We start from the raw sequence: 23,592 nt of genomic DNA, 5'->3' as shown, positions 1-23,592 counted from the left end.
TGACACGGACACTGACTCCAGTGTCGACGGTGAGGAAACAAACGTATTTTCCAGTAGGGCCACACGTTACATGATCACGGCAATGAAGGAGGTTTTGAACATTTCTGATACTACAAGTACCACAAAAAAGGGTATTATGTGGGGTGTGAAAAAACTACCCGTAGTTTTTCCTGAATCAGATGAATTAAATGAGGTGTGTGATGAAGCGTGGGTTTCCCCCGATAAAAAACTGCTAATTTCTAAAAAATTATTGGCATTATACCCTTTCCCGCCAGAGGTTAGGGCGCGTTGGGAAACACCCCCTAGCGTAGATAAGGCACTCGCACGCTTATCAAAACAAGTGGCGTTACCGTCCCCTGATACGGCCGCCCTCAAGGAACCAGCTGATAGGAAGCTGGAAAATATCCTTAAAAGTATATACACACATACTGGTATTATACTGCGACCAGCAATCGCCTCAGCCTGGATGTGCAGTGCTGGGGTGGCTTGGTCGGATTCCCTGACTGAAAATATTGATACCCTGGACAGGAACAATATATTATTGACTATAGAGCATTTAAAGGATGCATTTCTATATATGCGAGATGCACAGAGGGATATTTGCACTCTGGCATCAAGAGTAAGTGCGATGTCCATTTCTGCCAGAAGAGGATTATGGACGCGACAGTGGTCAGGGGATGCGGATTCCAAACGGCATATGGAAGTATTGCCGTATAAAGGGGAGGAGTTATTTGGGGTCGGTCTATCGGACCTGGTGGCCACGGCAACGGCTGGAAAATCCACCTTTTTACCCCAAGTCACCTCGCAGCAGAAAAAGATATCGTCTTTTCAGGCTCAGTCCTTTCGTCCCCATAAGGGCAAGCGGGCAAAAGGCCACTCATATCTGCCCCGGGGCAGAGGAAGGGGAAAAAGACTGCAGCAGACAGCCTCTTCCCACGAACAGAAGCCCTCCCCTGCTTCTGCCAAGTCCTCAGCATGACGCTGGGGCCTTACAAGCGGACTCGGGCACGGTGGGGACCCGTCTCAAGAATTTCAGCGCGCAGTGGGCTCACTCGCAAGTGGACCCCTGGATCCTGCAGGTAGTATCTCAGGGGTACAAATTGGAATTCGAGACGTCTCCCCCTCGCCGGTTCCTGAAGTCTGCTTTACCAACGTCTCCCCCCGACAGGGAGGCGGTATTGGAAGCCATTCACAAGCTGTATTCCCAGCAGGTGATAATCAAGGTACCCCTCCTACAACAGGGAAAGGGGTATTATTCCACGCTGTTTGTGGTACCGAAGCCGGACGGCTCGGTGAGACCCATTTTAAATCTGAAATCCTTGAACACTTGCATAAAAAGGTTCAAGTTCAAGATGGAGTCACTCAGAGCAGTGATAGCGAACCTGGAAGAAGGGGACTATATGGTGTCTCTGGACATCAAAGATGCTTACCTCCATGTCCCAATTTGCCCTTCTCACCAAGGGTACCTCAGGTTTGTGGTACAGAACTGTCACTATCGGTTTCAGACGCTGCCGTTTGGATTGTCCACGGCACCCCGGGTCTTTACCAAGGTAATGGCCGAAATGATGATTCTTCTTAGAAGAAAAGGCGTCTTAATTATCCCTTACTTGGACGATCTCCTGATAAGGGCAAGGTCCAGAGAACAGTTAGAGGTCGGAGTAGCACTATCTCAAGTAGTACTACGACAGCACGGATGGATTCTAAATATTCCAAAATCGCAGCTGATTCCGACGACACGGCTGCTGTTCCTAGGGATGATTCTGGACACAGTACAGAAAAAGGTGTTTCTCCCGGAGGAGAAAGCCAAGGAGTTATCCGACCTAGTCAGGAACCTCCTAAGACCAGGCCAAGTGTCAGTACATCAATGCACAAGGGTCCTGGGAAAGATGGTGGCTTCTTACGAAGCGATTCCATTCGGCAGATTCCACGCAAGAACTTTTCAGTGGGATCTGCTGGACAAATGGTCCGGATCGCATCTTCAAATGCATCAGCGGATAACCCTGTCTCCAAGGACAAGGGTGTCTCTCCTGTGGTGGTTACAGAGTGCTCATCTCCTAGAGGGCCGCAGATTCGGCATTCAGGATTGGGTCCTGGTGACCACGGATGCCAGCCTGAGAGGCTGGGGAGCAGTCACACAGGGAAGAAATTTCCAGGGCTTGTGGTCAAGCATGGAAACGTCACTTCACATAAATATCCTGGAACTAAGGGCCATTTACAATGCCCTAAGTCAGGCAAGACCTCTGCTTCAGGGTCAGCCGGTGTTGATCCAGTCGGACAACATCACGGCAGTCGCCCACGTAAACAGACAGGGCGGCACAAGAAGCAGGAGGGCAATGATGGAAGTGGCAAGGATTCTTCGCTGGGCGGAGAATCATGTGATAGCACTGTCAGCAGTGTTCATTCCGGGAGTGGACAACTGGGAAGCAGACTTCCTCAGCAGACATGATCTTCACCCGGGGGAGTGGGGACTTCACCCAGAAGTCTTCCACATGATTGTGAACCGTTGGGTAAAACCAAAGGTGGACATGATGGCGTCCCGCCTCAACAAAAAACTGGACAGATATTGCGCCAGGTCAAGGGACCCTCAGGCAATAGCTGTGGACGCTCTGGTAACACCGTGGGTGTACCAGTCAGTGTATGTGTTCCCTCTTCTTCCTCTCATACCAAAAGTACTGAGAATCATAAGAAGGAGAGGAGTAAAGACTATACTCGTGGCTCCGGATTGGCCAAGAAGGACTTGGTACCCGGAAATTCAAGAGATGCTCACGGAAGACCCGTGGCCTCTACCTCTAAGAAAGGACCTGCTCCAGCAGGGACCATGTCTGTTCCAAGACTTACCGCGGCTGCGTTTGACGGCATGGCGGTTGAACGCCGGATCCTGAAGGAAAAAGGCATTCCGGATGAAGTCATCCCTACCCTGATCAAAGCTAGGAAGGATGTAACCATACAACATTATCACCGTATTTGGCGTAAATATGTTGCGTGGTGCGAGGCCAGGAAGGCCCCTACAGAGGAATTTCAACTGGGTCGTTTCCTGCATTTCCTGCAAACAGGACTGTCTATGGGCCTCAAATTAGGGTCCATTAAGGTTCAAATTTCGGCCCTGTCAATATTCTTCCAAAAAGAACTGGCTTCTGTTCCTGAAGTTCAGACGTTTGTCAAGGGAGTACTGCATATACAGCCTCCTTTTGTGCCTCCAGTGGCACCTTGGGATCTCAATGTAGTTTTGGGATTCCTAAAATCACATTGGTTTGAACCACTCACCACTGTGGACTTAAAATATCTCACATGGAAAGTGGTAATGCTGTTAGCCCTGGCTTCAGCCAGGCGTGTCTCAGAATTGGCGGCTTTATCCTATAAAAGCCCTTACCTAATTTTCATACGGACAGGGCAGAATTGAGGACTCGTCCTCAATTTCTCCCTAAGGTGGTTTCAGCATTTCACTTAAACCAGCCTATTGTGGTGCCTGCGGCTACTAGGGACTTGGAGGATTCCAAGTTGCTGGACGTAGTCAGGGCCCTGAAAATATATGTTTCCAGGACGGCTGGAGTCAGAAAATCTGATTCGCTGTTTATCCTGTATGCACCCAACAAGCTGGGTGCTCCTGCTTCTAAGCAGACGTTTGCTCGTTGGATTTGTAGTACAATTCAGCTTACACATTCTGTGGCAGGCCTGCCACAGCCAAAATCTGTAAAAGCCCATTCCACACGGAAAGTGGGCTCATCTTGGGCGGCTGCCCGAGGGGTCTCGGCTTTACAACTTTGCCGAGCAGCTACTTGGTCAGGGGCAAACACGTTTGCTAAATTCTACAAATTTGATATCCTGGCTGAGGAGGACCTGGAGTTCTCTCATTCGGTGCTGCAGAGTCATCCGCACTCTCCCGCCCGTTTGGGAGCTTTGGTATAATCCCCATGGTCCTTTCGGAGTCCCCAGCATCCACTAGGACGTTAGAGAAAATAAGAATTTACTTACCGATAATTCTATTTCTCATAGTCCGTAGTGGATGCTGGGCGCCCATCCCAAGTGCGGATTGTCTGCATTACTTGTACATAGTTATTGTTACAAAAATCGGGTTATTGTTGTTGTGAGCCATCTTTTCAGAGGCTCCATCTGTTATCATGCTGTTAACTGGGTTCAGATCACAAGTTGTACGGTGTGATTGGTGTGGCTGGTATGAGTCTTACCCGGGATTCAAAATCCTTCCTTATTGTGTACGCTCGTCCGGGCACAGTATCCTAACTGAGGCTTGGAGGAGGGTCATAGGGGGAGGAGCCAGTGCACACCAGCTAGTCCTAAAGCTTTTACTTTGTGCCCAGTCTCCTGCGGAGCCGCTATTCCCCATGGTCCTTTCGGAGTCCCCAGCATCCACTACGGACTATGAGAAATAGAATTATCGGTAAGTAAATTCTTATTTTCTCTGACGTCCTAGTGGATGCTGGGAACTCCGTAAGGACCATGGGGAATAGCGGCTCCGCAGGAGACTGGGCACAAAAGTAAAGCTTTAGGACTACCTGGTGTGCACTGGCTCCTCCCCCTATGACCCTCCTCCAAGCCTCAGTTATTGTGCCCGGCCGAGAAGGGTGCACACTAGGGGCTCTCCTGAGCTTCTTAGTGAAAGTTTAGTTTTAGGTTTTTTATTTTCAGTGAGACCTGCTGGCAACAGGCTCACTGCATCGAGGGACTAAGGGGAGAATAAGCGAACCTGCTTGCTTGCAGCCAGCTTGGGCTTCTTAGGCTACTGGACACCATTAGCTCCAGAGGGACCGAACACAGGCCCAGCCTCGGAGTCCGGTCCCAGAGCCGCGCCGCCGGCCCCCTTACAGAGCCAGAAGCAAGAAGAGGTCCGGAAAAATTGGCGGCAGAAGACATCAGTCTTCAACAAGGTAGCGCACAGCACTGCAGCTGTGCGCCATTGTTACTCAGGCACACTTCGGTCACTGAGGGTGCAGGGCGCTAGGGGGGGGCGCCCTGAGCAGCAATGTAAACACCTTGGCTGGCGAAAATACACCACATATAACCCCCAGGGCTATATGGATGTATTTTAACCCCTGCCAGAACTCACCAAAAAGCGGGAGAAAGGCCGCCGAGAAGGGGGCGGAGCCTATCTCCTCAGCACACGGGCGCCATTTTCCATCACAGCTCCGCTGGAAGGACGTCTCCCTGACTCTCCCCTGCAGTCCTGCACTACAGAAAAGGGTAAAAAAGAGAGGGGGGGCACTAATTTGGCGCAGTTCTAATAATAACAGCAGCTATAAAGGGAAAAGCACATTTTATAGTGGTATTCCTGTCTATATATAGCGCTCTGGTGTGTGCTGGCATACTCTCCCTCTGTCTCCCCAAAGGGCTAGTGGGGTCCTGTCCTCTATCAGAGCATTCCCTGTGTGTGTGCGGTGTGTCGGTACGATTGTGTCGACATGTTTGAGGAGGAAAATGAGATGGAGGCGGAGCAATTGCCTATTATAGAGTTGTCACCCCCTAGGGAGTCGACACCTGAGTGGCTGAGCTTATGGAAGGAATTGCGTGACAGTGTCAGCTCTTTACGACAGACAGTTGACGACATGAGACAGCCGGCTACTCAGCTTGTGCCTGTCCAGGGGTCTCAAACGCCATCAGGGGCTTTAAAACGCCCGTTACCTCAAATGGCAGACACAGACACGGATACTGACTCCAGTGTCGATGATGAGGAGACAAACGTGACTTCCAGTAGGGCCACACGTTACATGATTGAAGTAATGAAAAATGTATTGCATATCTCTGATAATACAAGTACCACTAAAAAGGGTATTATGTTTGGTGAGAAAAAACTGCCTGTAGTTTTTCCTGTATCCGAGGAATTAAATGAAGTGTGTGATGAGGCGTGGGTTTCCCACGATAAAAAAACTGATAATTCCTAAAAGGTTATTGGCATCGTACCCTTTCCCGCCAGAGGATAGGGCACGTTGGGAAACACCCCCTAGGGTGGATAAAGCGCTCACACGCTTGTCTAAACAGGTAGCACTACCCTCTCCTGATACGGCCGCCCTAAAGGAACCTGCCGATAGAAAGCAGGAGAATATCCTAAAATGTATATACACTCACACGGGTGTTATACTGCGACCAGCAATCGCCTCAGCCTGGATGTGCAGTGCGGGCGTGGCGTGGTCGGATTCCCTGACTGAAAATATTGATACCCTAGATAGGGACAGTATATTACTGACTATAGAGCATTTGAAAGATGCATTTTTATATATGCGTGATGCACAGAGGGATATTTGCCGACTGGCATCAAGAGTTAGCGCGCTGTCCATTTCTGCAAGAAGAGGTTTATGGACGCGGCAGTGGTCAGGTGATGCGGATTCTAAAAGGCACATGGAAGTATTGCCTTATAAGGGGGAGGAGTTATTTGGGGTAGGTCTATCAGACCTGGTAGCCACGGCAACTGCTGGAAAATCCACAATTTTACCCCAGGTAGCTTCTCAACCTAAGAAGACGCCGTATTATCAGGCGCAGTCCTTTCGGCCCCATAAGGGCAAGCGGGCAAAAGGCGCCTCATTTCTGCCCCGTGGCAGAGGGAGAGGAAAAAGGCTGCAGCAAACAGCCAGTTCCCAGGAACAAAAGCCCTCTCCCGCCTCCGCAAAGTCCTCAACATGACGCTGGGGCTTTACAAGCGGACTCAGGCACGGTGGGGGCCCGTCTCAAGAAGTTCAGTGCGCAGTGGGCCCACTCGCAAGTGGACCCCTGGATCCTTCAGGTGGTATCTCAGGGGTACAAATTGGAATTCGAGACGTCTCCCCCTAGCCGTTTCCTAAAGTCTGCTTTACCGACGTCTCCCTCAGACAGGGAGGCAGTATTGCAAGCCATTCACAAGCTGTATTCCCAGCAGGTGATAATCAAGGTACCCCTCCTGCAACAGGGAAAGGGGTACTATTCCACACTATTTGTGGTACCGAAGCCGGACGGCTCGGTGAGACCAATTTTAAATCTAAAATCCTTGAACACTTACATACAAAGGTTCAAATTCAAGATGGAGTCACTCAGAGCAGTGATTGCAAACCTGGAAGAAGGGGACTATATGGTCTCTCTGGACATCAAAGATGCTTACCTACATGTCCCAATTTACCCTTCTCACCAAGGGTACCTCAGGTTTGTGGTACAGAACTGTCACTATCAGTTTCAGACGCTGCCGTTTGGATTGTCCACGGCACCCCGGGTCTTTACCAAGGTAATGGCCGAAATGATGATACTCCTTCGAAAGAAGGGAGTTTTAGTTATCCCTTACTTGGACGATCTCCTGATAAGGGCAAGATCCAGGGAACAGTTGGAAGTCGGGGTAGCACTATCTCAGATAGTGCTGCGGCAGCACGGTTGGATTCTCAATATTCCAAAATCGCAGCTGATCCCGACGACACGCCTTCTATTCCTAGGGATGATCCTGGACACAGTCCAGAAAAAGGTGTTTCTCCCGGAGGAGAAAGCCAGGGAGCTATCCGAGCTAGTCAGAAATCTCCTAAAACCAGGCCAAGTCTCAGTGCATCAATGCACAAGGGTCCTGGGAAAGATGGTGGCTTCTGACGAAGCAATCCCATTCGGCAGATTCCACGCAAGAACCTTCCAGTGGGATCTGCTAGACAAATGGTCCGGGTCGCATCTTCAGATGCATCAGCGGATAATCTTGTCACCAAGGACAAGGGTGTCTCTCCTGTGGTGGTTGCAGAGTGCTCATCTTCTAGAGGGCCGCAGATTCGGCATTCAGGACTGGGTCCTGGTGACCACGGATGCCAGCCTGAGAGGCTGGGGAGCAGTCACACAGGGAAGAAATTTCCAGGGCTTGTGGTCAAGCCTGGAGACATCACTTCACATAAATATCCTGGAGCTAAGGGCCATCTACAATGCTCTAAGCCTAGCAAGACCTCTGCTTCAAGGTCAGCCGGTGCTGATCCAGTCAGACAACATCACGGCAGTCGCCCACGTAAACAGACAGGGCGGCTCAAGAAGCAGGAGGGCAATGGCAGAAGCTGCAAGGATTCTTCGCTGGGCGGAAAATCATGTGATAGCACTGTCAGCAGTGTTCATTCCGGGAGTGGACAACTGGGAAGCAGACTTCCTCAGCAGACAGGCGTCCCGCCTCAACAAAAAACTAGATGGGTATTGCGCCAGGTCAAGGGACCCTCAGGCAATAGCTGTTGACGCTCTGGTAACACCGTGGGTGTACCAGTCAGTGTATGTGTTCCCTCCTCTGCCTCTCATACCCAAGGTACTGAGAATCATAAGGAGAGGAGTAAGGACTATACTCGTGGCTCCGGATTGGCCAAGAAGGACTTGGTACCCGGAACTTCAAGAGATACTCACAGAGGAACCGTGGCCTCTACCTCTAAGAAGGGATCTGCTCCAGCAGGGACCCTGTCTGTTCCAAGACTTACCGCGGCTGCGTTTGACGGCATGGCGGTTGAACGCCGGATCCTGAAGGAAAAAGGCATTCCGGATGAAGTCATCCCTACCCTGATCAAAGCCAGGAAGGATGTAACCGCACAACATTATCACCGTATTTGGCGTAAATATGTTGCGTGGTGCGAGGCCAGGAAGGCCCCTACAGAGGAATTTCAACTGGGTCGTTTCCTGCATTTCCTGCAAACAGGACTGTCTATGGGCCTGAAATTAGGGTCCATTAAGGTTCAAATTTCGGCCCTGTCGATTTTCTTCCAGAAAGAACTGGCTTCAGTTCCTGAAGTTCAGACGTTTGTCAAGGGGGTACTGCATATACAACCTCCTTTTGTGCCTCCAGTGGCACCTTGGGATCTCAGTGTAGTTTTGGGGTTCCTAAAATCACATTGGTTTGAACCACTCACCACTGTGGACTTAAAATATCTCACATGGAAAGTGGTAATGCTGTTGGCCCTGGCTTCAGCCAGGCGTGTCTCAGAATTGGCGGCTTTATCCTAATAAAAGCCCTTACCTAATTTTTCATACGGACAGGGCAGAATTGAGGACTCGTCCTCAATTTCTCCCTAAGGTGGTTTCAGCGTTTCACCTGAACCAGCCTATTGTGGTACCTGCGGCTACTAGGGACTTGGAGGACTCCAAGTTGCTGGACGTAGTCAGGGCCCTGAAAATATATGTTTCCAGGACGGCTGGAGTCAGGAAATCTGACTCGCTGTTTATCCTGTATGCACCAAACAAGCTGGGTGCTCCTGCTTCTAAGCAGACTATTGCTCGTTGGATTTGTAGTACAATTCAGCTTGCACATTCTGTGGCAGGCCTGCCACAGCCAAAATCTGTGAAAGCCCATTCCACAAGGAAGGTGGGCTCATCTTGGGCGGCTGCCCGAGGGGTCTCGGCGTTACAACTTTGCCGAGCAGCTACTTGGTCAGGGGCAAACACGTTTGCTAAATTCTACAAATTTGATACCCTGGCTGAGGAGGACCTGGAGTTCTCTCATTCGGTGCTGCAGAGTCATCCGCACTCTCCCGCCCGTTTGGGAGCTTTGGTATAATCCCCATGGTCTTTACGGAGTTCCCAGCATCCACTAGGACGTCAGAGAAAATAAGAATTTACTTACCGATAATTCTATTTCTCGTAGTCCGTAGTGGATGCTGGGCGCCCATCCCAAGTGCGGATTGTCTGCAATACTTGTACATAGTTATTGTTACAAAAATCGGGTTATTATTGTTGTGAGCCATCTTTCAGAGGCTCCTCTGTTATCATGCTGTTAACTGGGTTCAGATCACAGGTTATACGGTGTGATTGGTGTGGCTGGTATGAGTCTTACCCGGGATTCAAAATCCTTCCTTATTGTGTACGCTCGTCCGGGCACAGTATCCTAACTGAGGCTTGGAGGAGGGTCATAGGGGGAGGAGCCAGTGCACACCAGGTAGTCCTAAAGCTTTACTTTTGTGCCCAGTCTCCTGCGGAGCCGCTATTCCCAATGGTCCTTACGGAGTTCCCAGCATCCACTACGGACTACGAGAAATAGAATTATCGGTAAGTAAATTCTTTTTTTTTTTTTTTTTTTTTTCCAAAATATTTTTTATTGAGGTCAAAAAGGCATGTTGAATCATAACAGATGATGACATATAATGACATATAATTCAACTGTACCTGGGGCCACATTAGCCACCCGGAACCGTCGTGTATGAAAAGAAAAAGAAAATAGAATCCGAAGCCCAGAACAAAGAACCTCACATTTTCACTTTTTACATCGATACGTTTAGATATGTGTTATATCATAGTATTGTGTAACCAAATAGCAAAATTAGTAAACATAAAATATGATGGAACAGCTAATGTGTTCCTGCTAATTAGCAGATTCTTTGCCTAGAAGTAAAGCATATTAATGCGTCTCCCCCTTTGGGGATCGCTAAATCCTAAAACAATAAAAACACTAACAGTATTAACAACATTATTAACATTATTAATCGTACCTGCCAGGACCCGGGGGCCGCCGACCCATCCACGGAGACATCAACAGTGTGATAAGAAGAGATAGACGATAGATATCCAGTGTTAAGGAGTAGGAGGAGGTAGATGTAAGAACTTAAGGGTCAGGTGCGGGCAATCAGAGTTGAAACGATGAGAGGGAATAGAAAGCAAGAAAAGAAAACAAGAGGAGAGTAGAAGGTAGGGAAGAGGAGAGGGGGCTAGGGTGTAGTTATGGAAGAGCGATGGGGGGGTCATCTGCTAGAACTTGGTGTCCGTACCAGGTGGTGCAGTGAAAGCTTTGTTTAATGGCTGTTTTTGTCGGAATAGGTAGTGTGTTGATAAATCGTCTCCAGCAGTGAAACAGGGTGGGGGTTAATATTTCTTTGTTAAGGGAAGTATCCAGCCAGTCCATCGTGAATAGGAATAGTAGTCTAGAGGTAGCTAGAGGTAGTGTGGGAGGGGTATTGGATATCCATTGTTGTAATATGGCCTTCCTGCCTACTGCTGAGAGGATCATAATTAGTTTCGTGTCTCGAGAGGGAACATCGTTTTGGTCATGGACATACCCGAATAGCGCCCAAGAGGCAGTACATCGGAAGCGCAAGCCCAACTCGGCAGTTCCGTAGGTGTGTAGTTCTGTCCAAAATTTTTGGATGTGGCTGCAGTGCCAGAAGCAGTGCATAAGATCTGCTATTAATGAAGAGCATTTTAAGCATTTAGCCGAGTCGGACAAGCCCATCAAATGGCTCCTCCTTGGTGATATGTAGGCTCTGTGTAGTATTTTGTATGCCATTTCTTGATAGAGGCTGGCAGGGATAAGTTTGAGGGAGCTTGCAAAACTATCCACTATGTTCTCCGGGGACATTGACGGGATTTGGGTGGACCATGTTTGTATTTGTGTGAGGTCTGTAGTGGGTATGTGTTCCGTGCGTATGCGGGTATATATTGCTGAGATGGAGCAGGTCCCTGAGCGCAGAAGTGCGTCCAGAGAGTTAACCAGGTCTGAGGCAGTAAGATGTGAGAGGGTCGATCGTATGTAGTGTGATATTTGGTAGAAAGAAAAGCGATGGCGGAGGCTAATTCCATATTTGGTTGACACCTCCGTGAAGGTGAGTATTCTTTTGTTGGAGTCGAGGAGGTTTCCTATACATGTGATACCTGAGGTGTGCCAATTGGTAAAGGGGATGTGGGCCTGACCATTTTGGAATTGTGTATTTCCGACCAAAGGGAGAAAGAGTGAGTAGGTGTGGTGTAGCTTAAGAGATCTGCGGGAGAGTCTCCACGCTACAATAGTAGAGGTTAATAGAGGGTTATCCAAATGAAGGTTAGATATTTCCGATTTGTTTGCATGGAGAATGTAGCTGAGGGATAGGGGGGCACAGAATTGGGAGTCGACTAGTGAGTCGGTAAAGGTAGACGTTCCGTGGATCCAATCCACAGCGAATCGGAGGAGACAAGCATGGTTGTACTGCTCCACGCTCGGCAGATTCACCCCTCCGTTTTGTATTGTTTGGGTTAACTTAAAAAGACTTATCCTGGGTCGTTTATTGGCCCAGATAAATTTCGAGATCGAGGAATTTAGATGAGATACATCAGCTTTTGAGAGTATGATGGGCAACATCTGCAGAGCGTAGAGCAGTCTGGGGAAACTAACCATCTTGACCAGATTACAGCGCCCCAAGAGATTTAAGGGTAGTGTTTGCCATAGCGTAAGTTCTGTCTGGATCTTAATGAGAATTGGGTGGATGTTGTCGGTGTATAGATGGGTGGGGTCAGCGGGTAGTATGATGCCTAGATATGTAATGTGGGTGCTGGCCCATCGGAATGGGAAGGGGGTATCCCAGCCTTTGGTAATCTGGGGAAATATGGCCAATGCTTCCGACTTGTCGAAATTGACGGTGAAGCCTGCAAAAGAGGAAAAGCGGTCAATAGCTTCTTGTAGTGCTGTTATCGACTGTCGTGGGTTGGAGGTAAGTATAAGGATGTCGTCTGCAAACGCCATAAGTTTAATTTCCCTGTTGCCAATTTTTATACCACGAAAGGTGGGTAAGTTGGTGATATATCGTATAAGGGGTTCTAGGGCGATGTTGAAAAGGAGGGGGGAAAGGGGGCAACCCTGTCTAGTTCCTCTCTCTAAGAGAAAGGGTGGGGAGGGGGTATTGTTAACTATCACCTGCGCAGATGGATTACTGTAGAGAGAGTCAACCAGTCCCCGAAATGTCTCGCCAAATCGCTGGTAGAGTAGAACTCTTGTTAAGTGAGGCCAGGCGATCTTGTCGAAAGCTTTTTCAGCGTCCAGGTTGATTAAGATGTTGTCTGTGATATTATTGGTGTGGGAGTGAGTAATGGCTGCCAGCGCCACTCTGATGCCTCGCACTGATTGTCTGTGTTTAAGAAATCCCATCTGCGCTGGCGATATAATACGGGAAAGGCATAGCTGTAGTCGATTGGCCATCAGTTTGGTGAGGATTTTAAAGTCTTGATTAAGGAGTGAGATCGGTCTGTAGGACCCAGGCAGGGAGGGGTCTTTGCCTGGTTTTGGTATGACAATAATTGTGGCTTCGTTAAATCTAATGGGGATTTGTTTAGAGGTGAGAATATGGTTATAGAGTGATGTGAGGGTAGGGGCGAGTTCGTCTCTTAATATTTTGTAAAATTCCGCTCCGTATCCATCTGGGCCGGGGCTTTTGTTGTTTGGTAGGGTCTTAATGACCTCCACCACCTCCTCTACTGTTATCGATTTATCTAGGGAGTCCCTCTCCTCTTGGGTCAAAATGGGGAGGTCTGCTTCCTTCAAAAATGATTGGTTGGCAGCAGGATCATCAGGGCCTTTGGTATATAAAGATTGGTAGAAATTTCTAAATTCTGAACAAATGAGGTCAGGAGTGGTGGTCAGTTTGTCCGCATGCATGATCGCGTTGACCCAGTTACGGGATTTGGGTCCTTTGATTAAATTTGCTAATAATTTGCCTGATTTGTTACCCCATCTGTGGAGTCTATTCCGCTGATAGTCGTAGGAGAGCTGAGCCCGTTCCGTGAGAAATGTATCATATACAAGCTTGGCTGAGAGGTACGCCTCTTTGTGGGCGGGGGTGTCGTGTTGTGTGTAACTGCGATATGTTGAGGTGAGAGTGGAGCTCAGGGCGTGTAGTTGGGAGGAAAAATTTTTTCGTTTGGCGTGTGTATAGGACATGATGTGTCCCCTAAGGACGGCCTTTGCCGCCCCCCAAAAGATTGGTGAATCTAATTGTTGATCGCTATTGTCTGAGGTGTAGTTATGCCAGGACTGTTTGAGGTGAAGCATAAAATCAGTAGACTGGCGGAGGTAGGCTGGAAATCGCCATCTCAAGGCGGTGCGTTGTGGTAATCCTAGTTGGAGACGGAGAGATATAGGGGCGTGGTCCGAGATGATAATATTCTCGATAGATGTATAAGTGATTTTGGGTAGGAGATTGGTGCCGGTAAAGATGTAGTCAATTCTGGAGTGGGATGAATGGGGGTGGGAATAAAAGGAATAGTCTTTTTGGGTGGGGTGGAGTATTCTCCACGGGTCTAGGAGGTTTAGTTGGGTACAGAAGGAGGAGAGCAAGTGGGTGTGGGGAGTAGAGGTAGTAGCACTTACCCTGGATCTGTCCATGGATGGGTCGATTACCGTGTTAAAATCTCCGCCAACTATCAAGTTTTGGCCTCCCCAGGTTATAAGGGTCGATAGCAGATCTGCAAAAAAAGAATCTGGTGAAGTATTTGGTGCATATACGTTAAGGAGAGTGTATGTTGTGTTTTGTATGTTTATATCTAATAATAAAAATCTGCCCTCTGGGTCAAGCTGTTTTCTGAGGATTGAGTGTTGTAGGTTGGCATGGATTAAAATCGCCACACCCCTAGATTTCGCGTGATAGGGAGAAGATATACAACTCCCTATCCACGGGGCACGGAGGGTGTGTCTAGGATCATCCAACCAGTGTGTCTCTTGTAAAAATACAATCTGAGGAGACATACGTTTCAAATGAGCCAGCACTTTTTTCCGTTTGACCGGGTGATTAAGGCCCTCTACGTTCCAAGATACCATGTGGAGTAGTGTGGCCACTGGATCTACGTCTATGGGAGTTTGTGAGTGGGAGTTGGAGGGCATATTATCCCACTCCCATCGGGAAAAATATCATTAGAGAGGTTGGAAGGATAAGATGGGGTCCCACCCCGACCCAGCGAACGGGGGGGGAGTTTCCCAGTGGGGGGAGGGGGCTCCGGCTCAGGCAGGCACAACTGACAAAACATAAAAACAGTAACATAAGTAGTTTCCAACTATGGAAACTTAAACAACAGAAAATATACATGAGTGCGGGATATTCGCACTCCTTATATTCTGCATTTGAGACCCGAAAAGAAGGTTCGGATAGTGTTTAGCCATAATCAAAAAGAGTCACATGGTGATCAAGTGGAAGGAAGGGCGAAGTGTAGTCTAGCTTCGTCTGGATCTTCAAAGAACTTCGGACGTCCGTCTTCAAAAACTCTGAGGCGCGCTGGGTATAGTAGTGCGAATTTGATCTTTGCCTCAAAGAGGTGTCTGCATATGGGGGCAAACTCTTTGCGTTTCGCCGCTACCACAGCTGAGAAGTCCTGAAAGATGAGAAGGCGTTCTCCGTTGATCGTCAGATTGGCTGTTTTTCGGTATTGGTCTAGGAGTCTCGTTTTATCTGCGTAATTTAAGATCCTCATGATGACCGGACGTGGGCGGCCTGATGGGTTTTTCCGTTCCGGGCCTAATCTGTGTGCTTTTTCAATGATCAGGGGAGATCCCTTGAGGTTCATGGACAGTTGTTCTGGGATGGCTAGCGAGAGGAGATCTAAGAGCTCGTGGCCTTTTACGGATTCGGGGATACCGATGACTCGTAGGTTATTTCTTCTGCTACGATTTTCCAAGTCATCGAGCTTATCCGAGAGATCCGCGACTTCGAGTTGTTTTGCCTGTAAGGATCTTTGAGCTTCAGTCAGGTCATCCTCTAGGGCCGAGATCCTTTGCTCTGCCTCATCCAGGCGAGTGGAGTGTTGGGTTAATAGAGTTGATGATGATTCGATAGCTTCCTTTATGCCCGCTAGTTTTTCGTCAAGAAGAGGGCCTAGTACCGCCAGTAGGTCTTTGTGCTTCATCTTGGGTTGTTTGGCAGGCGGTTTAGATTTGCGGGAGTTTCTGGAGAGTGAGCGTGTGGTAGAGCGATCAGAGTCCGATGAGTCTATTTCCGGGGTGTCCTCTCGGGTTTGTTGGTCAGTCCCTGCGGGCATTACGGATAGAGGTATCAAAAATTTTTCCATGCAGGGTCGCCCAGAGGGGGAGGTTAAGGCTAGAAACACTAGGTGCTTAGGTAGTAAATGATGTAGTGGGTCTCATGTGCTAGGTGGTCATTTATTGCTGGTCTTCATTTAGTGCGTTGCAGGTGCTCATCAAATATGGCATCTAGCTCACTAAAGCAGGGATAAGGATGAGGGGGGTATGGGTATCTCTTGACCGATGTTGAGGAGGTTGTCAGAGGTATGGATAAGAGTTGCAATAGGCTTGATTTTCGCTATCAGCAACCGCCGCCCCGATTCCGCAGTCCGGGTCTGGTGAGAGCGGGGTGTTGAGGGAGATCTGACAGGGAGGCAGGTGTCGGCTGAGTCCTCAGGCTTCCGGCGCGAGAGCCGCCGAAATTGAGGCCCCGGCTTTTGCTCTGTGACTGGGCCGCAATCTGCGGGAGCGTCCACGTTGCTCCCCGATTCCGCGGTCCGGGTCAGCTGATGCAGGGGGTCTCTGTTATACAGGAGAATATGCCCCAGGTCGCCAGGGAGCAGTGTGATTAATATAAAATTTGATCTCAAGGCAGGAGCTCCAGCTCAACATATCCTCTCGGGTTTGCTGCCAAGCCACGCCCCTTCACATCGGTTATTTCAAGATGATATACAATGATGATGATAATGATTTCCCTCCGGTTGTCGGATAGGAGACCTGTGGGCAGGCAGGATTATAGGGATAAATGTGTAGCAGCTGCAAATCCAGAAGCAACCACCAGAGGGAGCTCCTATTACAGCCTATCTCCAGCTATGAAGCAGGATGGGTGCCTCGCCAACCTCAAGATGGCCGCCGCCAGCCGATGAGACCAGGTCCCTCCGGAGCTCTCCTGGTCGCCATCTACCGCCAGCGGGGTGGGGGAGCTGTCAAACGAGGGTATGTGAGGCGGGGGGCGGGTGTCAGACGTCCGCGGTGGCCGGGGGTCGGCGAGGCAGCGCAGATGATGGGGTTTAGGCGGCGCCAATCGCAAGATGGCCGCCGTCCGTCCGTCCGTTCTGTGTGTCCCGGCCACTGTCTCCCACAGGCCGCCCGGTCTCCGGTCCTCTCTGGGGCTTTAGGGGTCTGCTGGGCAGGGTGTCCGACCTCCGGAGAGGTGCTTCAGTGGAGGGGAGAGTCTGTGCAACCGCTGCTCCAGGCCCGGCGGTCCCCCGTCCTCACTCTAAAATCGAGGCCCCGGCTTCAGGGACAGAGGTAGGCCGCAATCCGCAGGGGGCAGCGCAGGGCCCCCCCGATTCCGCAGCCTCGACCTCTGGATGCAGGGTGGTTTAGCAGGGCTTAGGGGCTGTGTAATTATGCAGAAGCCCTCAGATTTGGGCCAGGGGGTCCCTCTTAAAAAGTTGCTGGCTGGAGCTCTGCACAATCCTGACTTCCCTTGATGCCAGCCAGGCCACCCCCCCGGTAAGTAAATTCTTATTTTTTTCATACTTAACGATCCACGTGGACTACGATTTGGAATAGTAACCTGTGCCGAGCGCAGTGGTAGCGGAGCTTTACGAATAAAACAACAACAAAAAAAAAGGAAAATGAACTCGGGTCGACCTTTTCCATGTCGACCTAGTGATCCTATCGACCAATAGTGGTCGACCTAATGACCCATACCCGCGATAGAAGTGTCATTACACATGCAAAAACTGAGAACTTTATCTTTGAAGCCGTTACTAAAGTGAAATGTTTTATCGACCCGATCGCCCATCAGGGTATAACAAAACACTGCAAACTTTCTTTATGCTTTAATACCTGAGTGCCATCCTGTTGCTTTGTCTCCTAATCTAAAGTAAATTGATCATGTAAACTGAAACAGAATTCATCTAAAGCAGTTTTGGCGTATAGCTCAAATGATGACTTTATTATAGCATCTGCTAAATAAAAGCAGCATTGTTTTACTCTGTAATATGATGGGGAAATGTAATGGCCTACGAGATAAGGCATCGGGAGTCTACCCAATGTTTTAAAGCAGCAGTCATTTTAGAAGCAGAACCAGGTTGGTTTTGCCTTTTTAAACTATACTGTAATTTAGTAATACATCCAGTCTCTGTAACGGTCTACTCAGCGATTGGAGATTAGTAAGGGCACTTGTGTACTGCTGTAACTCAAGATACAGCAGTGCCATGAGTATAGAAATTTTAGAATATAAATACGCGAAAATAATTATATATAAATGGCAATTTATTTGGCGTGTTTGATTTTAAACTATACGTATCTGTTGGTTTCTTTCTCCTTTTCAGGTAGGCAAACTTTTTTCTAGATTTTTTTTCAGTATCTGTGAATTGGGAAGATACATGCAGATTAGTAGTAACATACATTATACTGTTTTTTGTGATATCTATATGTGAATGTTTTTGAGGTAGACTTCCCCTTGATGTTATACAGGAAAGGGGGAGGTTATGTGCTGCGGCGTAGATATAATGTAATCTTTATTTGCTCTAGCTGGGAACTGATAATAATGGATCCTATCCAGAAGAAAAGGCATCAAAGACCTGCTCAGAGCCAGGTAAGCAAGTTCTAAGACTGTGAGGTGTGTGTGTGTGTGTGTGTGTGCGCGCCGCTGTATAGTAATACAATGGAAATTTGTATCCTAATAACCTAGCTTGGTAGGTATGCTGGCTTATTCATCCGTTTAAAGAGAGAGGTCCAGTGTTCCTTCTAGGCTGTTTCAGCAGGGTGCTGCACCCTGCCCATTTCTGAAATGTGAAAAAACACCCTGCCCTTTTTCAGCGCACCCTGCAGGATCATAAATCTCCCCCTTGTATACAGAATGCAACAGTTAGAGTGCATGTTACAGTGTAGTTGTCTACTCCTTGCCTACCTCTGAAATTGGAAACAATTTCTATCCTTAATGAACTGGATGGCAGAGGAGGCACTGTAAATGGCATCACTGCTGTGGCTGTCTGCATAACACAGCACTCTGATATAGAGGGAAAGAACAGGGTAAGCAGTGAGCATGTACTGCTTACACTATTTCCTTAGTAGAAGAATAGACTTTTATTTTGTACTTATACTGTATATTTTAACCCACTGCTTAACTTTTCTGTTTTATAACACATAGGGATCATCAGTGGTGGAGACATTTATTATTATCTACTTATTATATGTATATACTATAGCCATTCTTTCAAGGAGACTGGACAAATGATAGTGTTTTTCTCAGTACAGATGTTGGGTGTTACATGGGTGTCCTATATGTATGTAGCGGTAAATATATATATATATATAAAAACTATAAACATATGCGCTATGCTTTGTGCGCAGAGTCACATAAAAAATGTGCCCTTCAAAATGAAAATGTGCCCTCCTCAATGATCAGCACCCTGCCCTAAAAAAATCCTAGAATGAACACTAGAGGTCTGTCCCTGTCCTGTGCAGTACAGATGTGAGAAGAAAACATAATAGTAAGATATGGTGTCTAAGGTGTGGAGGTAAGTTCTATACATCTCTAAATACTCCTGGGTATTTTGTCATTTTGGTCTTCGCACATCTGAGCTGCGTATTTGGATTGTGTATTTATGCCCTTTAAAGTTATCCGTATCTTCCGCATACGTTATCAGAATGTGAGACCATGCTGAGGGAGGGTTGTTACACAAGGTCATGGGAGTCCTGTCTCGTATTGAATAAGTGGTTGTATTCCCTTTGAAGAAACATGCTAGAAACCATGTTTAGACTCTTGTAGCTGGAGTCAGATTTATTTGATACATTACATTGTAGCAGGCAGATTTCTTACTTTTAATATCATTTTTATTTTTTTTTTAATACAAGGACTGAGATTTAATTTGCATATGACTTACATAATGTATTGTATAAGATACTGCAATTTCATTGATACAGGTAACTCATCTAAATTCTAGATTTGTTTAATGTATTCTCTATGGATTCACATGTCATACTGTGAGAGACTCTTGGCACTATGTATTAAAATTAAACCATTTTTCAAATGAAGCCACCTTTTTGTGCCAGCAATATTGTGCTTTCCTTCCTAACATCTGAATCTTTGGCTGAATATAACCAGTTTAAGGGACTTTGTTGAAATTACTTTGTCATTTCAACCCCATTTCATGTCTGTTGGTGTTATAAAGTGAGCGTCTATTTTAATGATAATTTACGAAGTCCTAGCAGTCGCTTCTTTGTCAGGTTACACACTGTCGTGCAATAATCTGTAAATCTATCACATGAAATTGTAATCCTTGAATACTGTACTTGTTACCACATAGAACTTTCCTAATGATAGGTAAAGGCTGGAAACAAGCTGGCTCCTCTCTGCATAGATACGTTATTTCTCTGACGTCCTAGTGGATGCTGGGAACTCCGTAAGGACCATGGGGAATAGCGGCTCCGCAGGAGACTGGGCACAACTAAAAGAAAGCTTTTAGACTACCTGGTGTGCACTGGCTCCTCCCACTATGACCCTCCTCCAAGCCTCAGTTAGATTTCTGTGCCCGGCCGAGCTGGATGCACACTAGGGGCTCTCCTGAGCTCCTAGAAAGAAAGTTTATTTTAGGTTTTTTATTTTACAGTGAGACCTGCTGGCAACAGGCTCACTGCATCGAGGGACTAAGGGGAGAAGAAGCGAACCTACCTGCTTGCAGCTAGCTTGGGCTTCTTAGGCTACTGGACACCATTAGCTCCAGAGGGATCGACCGCATGGAACTGGCCTTGATGTTCGTTCCCGGAGCCGCGCCGCCGACCCCCTTACAGAGCCAGAAGCAAGAAGAGGTCCGGAAAATCGGCGGCAGAAGACATCAGTCTTCACCAAGGTAGCGCACAGCACTGCAGCTGTGCGCCATTGCTCCTCATGCACACTTCACACTCCGGTCACTGAGGGTGCAGGGCGCTGGGGGGGGGGGCGCCCTGAGCAGCAATAAAAACACCTTGGCTGGCAAATATATCACAATATATAGCCCCAGAGGCTATATATGTGATAAATACCCCTGCCAGAATCCATAAAAAAGCTGGAGAAAAGTCCGCGAAAAAGGGGCGGAGCTATCTCCCTCAGCACACTGGCGCCATTTTCTCTTCACAGTGCAGCTGGAAGACCGCTCCCCAGGCTCTCCCCTGTAGTTTGCAGGCTCAAAGGGTTAAAAAGAGAGGGGGGGGGGGGGGCACTAAATTTAGGCGCAGTATTGTATATACAAGCAGCTATTGGGAAAAATTCACTCAATATAGTGTTAATCCCTAAATTATATAGCGCTCTGGTGTGTGCTGGCATACTCTCTCTCTGTCTCCCCAAAGGGCTGTGTGGGGTCCTGTCCTCAGAGCATTCCCTGTGTGTGTGCGGTGTGTCGGTACGGCTGTGTCGACACGTTTGATGAGGAGGCTTATGTGATGGCAGAGCAGATGCCGATAAATGTGATGTCGCCCCCTGTGGGGCCGACACCAGAGTGGATGGATAGGTGGAAGGTATAAACAGACAGTGTCAACTCCTTACATAAAAGGCTGGATGACCTAACAGCTATGGGACAGCCGGCTTCTCAGCCCGCGCCTGCCCAGGCGTCTCAAAGGCCATCAGGGGCTCAAAAACGCCCGCTCCCTCAGATGGCAGACACAGATGTCGACACGGAGTCTGACTCTAGTGTCGACGAGGTTGAGACATATACACAATCCACTAGGAACATCCGTTACATGATCCCGGCAATAAAAAATGTGTTACACATTTCTGACATTAACCCAAGTACCACTAAAAAAGGGTTTTATGTTTGGGGAGAAAAAGCAGGCAGTGTTTTGTTCCCCCATCAAATGAGTGAATGAAGTGTGAAAAAGCGTGGGTTCCCCCGATAAGAAACTAGTAATTTCTAAAAAGTTACTGATGGCGTACCCTTTCCCGCCAGAGGATAAGTTACGCTGGGAGATATCCCCTAGGGTGGATAAGGCGCTCACACGTTTGTCAAAAAAGGTGGCACTGCCGTCTTAGGATACGGCCACTTTGAAGGTACCTGCTGATAAAAAGCAGGAGGCTATCCTGAAGTCTGTATTTACACACTCGGGTACTAGACTGAGACCTGCAGATAGTGCTGCTGTAGCGTGGTCTGTAACCCTGTCAAACAGGGATACTATTTTGCGAACATAAGACGTCGTCTTATATATGAGGGATGCACAGAGGGATATTTTGCCGGCTGGCATCCAGAATTAATGCAATGTCCATTCTGTCAGGAGGGTATTAGAGACCCGACACTGGACAGGTGATGCTGACTTTAAAAGGCACATAGAGCCTTATAAGGGTGAGGAATTGTTTGGGGATGGTCTCTGGGACCTCGTATCCACAGCAACAGCTGGGAAGAAAAATTTTTACCTCAGGTTTCCTCACAGCCTAAGAAAGCACTGTATTATCAGGTACAGTCCTTTCGGCTTCAGAAAAGCAAGCGGGTCAAAGGCGCTTCCTTTCTGCACAGAGAGGAGGGAAGAGGGAAAAAGCTGCACCAGTCAGCCAGTTCCCAGAATCAAAATTCTTCCCTCGCTTCCTCTGAGTCCACCGCATGATGCGGGGGCTCCACAGGCGTAGCCAGGTACGGTGGGGGGCTGCCTCAAAAATTTCAGCGATCAGTGGGCTCGCTCACAGGTGGATCCCTGGATCCTTCAAGTAGTATCTCAGGGGTACAAGCTGGAATTCGAGGCGTCTCCCCCCCGCCGTTTCCTCAAATCTGCCTTGCCGACAACTCCCTCAGGCAGGGAGGCTGTGCTAGAGGCAATTCACAAGCTGTATTCCCAGCAGGTGATAGTCAAGGTGCCCCTACTTCAACAAGGACGGGGTTACTATTCCACACTGTTTGTGGTACCGAAACCGGACGGTTCGGTGAGACCCATTTTAAATTTGAAATCCTTGAACACATACATAAAAAAATTCAAGTTCAAGATGGAATCGCTCAGGGCGGTTATTGCAAGCCTGGAGGAGGGGGATTACATGGTATCCCTGGACATCAAGGATGCTTACCTACATGTCCCCATTTACCATCCTCACCAGGAGTACCTCAGATTTGTGGTACAGGATTGCCATTACCAATTCCAAACACTGCCGTTTGGACTGTCCACGGCACCGAGGGTCTTTACCAAGGTAATGGCAGAAATGATGATACTCCTTCGAAAAAAGGGAGTTTTAATTATCCCGTACTTGGACGATCTTCTTATAAAGGCGAGGTCCAAGGAGCAGTTGTTGGTCGGAGTAGCACTATCTCGGGAAGTGCTACAACAGCACGGATGGGTTCTATACATTCCAAAGTCACAGCTGGTTCCTACCACGCGCCTACTGTTCCTGGGGATGGTTCTGGACACAGAACAGAAAAAAGTGTTTCTCCCGCAGGAGAAAGCCAAGGAGCTGTCATCTCTAGTCAGAGACCTCCTGAAACCAAAACAGGTATCGGTGCATCACTGCACACGAGTCCTGGGAAAAATGGTAGCTTCTTACGAAGCAAAATTCCATTCGGCAGGTTCCATGCAAGAACCTTTCAGTGGGACCTCTTGGACAAGTGGTCGGGATCGCATCTTCAGATGCATTGGCTGATAACCCTGTCTCCAAGGACCAGGGTATCTCTACTGTGGTGGCTGCAGAGTGCTCATCTTCAAGAGGGCCGCAGATTTGGCATACAGGACTGGGTCCTGGTAACCACGGATGCCAGCCTTCGAGGCTGGGGGGCAGTCACACAGGGAAGAAATTTCCAAGGACTTTGGTCAAGTCAGGAGTCGTCCCTACACATAAATATTCTGGAACTGAGGGCATTTACAATGCCCTAAGTCTGGCAAGGCCTCTGCTTCAAAACCAGCCGGTACTGATCCAATCAGACAACATCACGGCAGTTTCCCTTGTAAACCGACAGGGCGGCACAAGAAGCAGGATGGCGATGGCAGAAGCCACAAGGATTCTCCGATGGGCGGAAAATCACGTCTTAGCA

General features: G+C 48.2%; 1 protein-coding gene across 2 annotated transcripts in view; it reads left to right on the top strand.

Annotated features, from left to right (window-relative positions):
• Nucleotides 1–23,592, top strand: part of SMTN (smoothelin) — a 291,316-nt gene that overhangs the window by 171,054 nt on the left and 96,670 nt on the right. For both annotated transcript variants that reach the window (XM_063913408.1, XM_063913409.1), the window contains exon 8: nucleotides 18,146–18,209. In XM_063913408.1, coding sequence (XP_063769478.1) covers nucleotides 18,146–18,209 — 64 coding nt within the window. The remainder of the gene's footprint in view (nucleotides 1–18,145; nucleotides 18,210–23,592) is intronic.

The sequence above is a fragment of the Pseudophryne corroboree genome, chromosome 1 (genome assembly GCF_028390025.1).
Source record: "Pseudophryne corroboree isolate aPseCor3 chromosome 1, aPseCor3.hap2, whole genome shotgun sequence".
NCBI lineage: Eukaryota > Metazoa > Chordata > Amphibia > Anura > Myobatrachidae > Pseudophryne > Pseudophryne corroboree.
The sequence above is the reverse complement of the archived record's forward strand: the minus strand, read 5'-3'. Positions and strand labels throughout refer to the sequence as shown.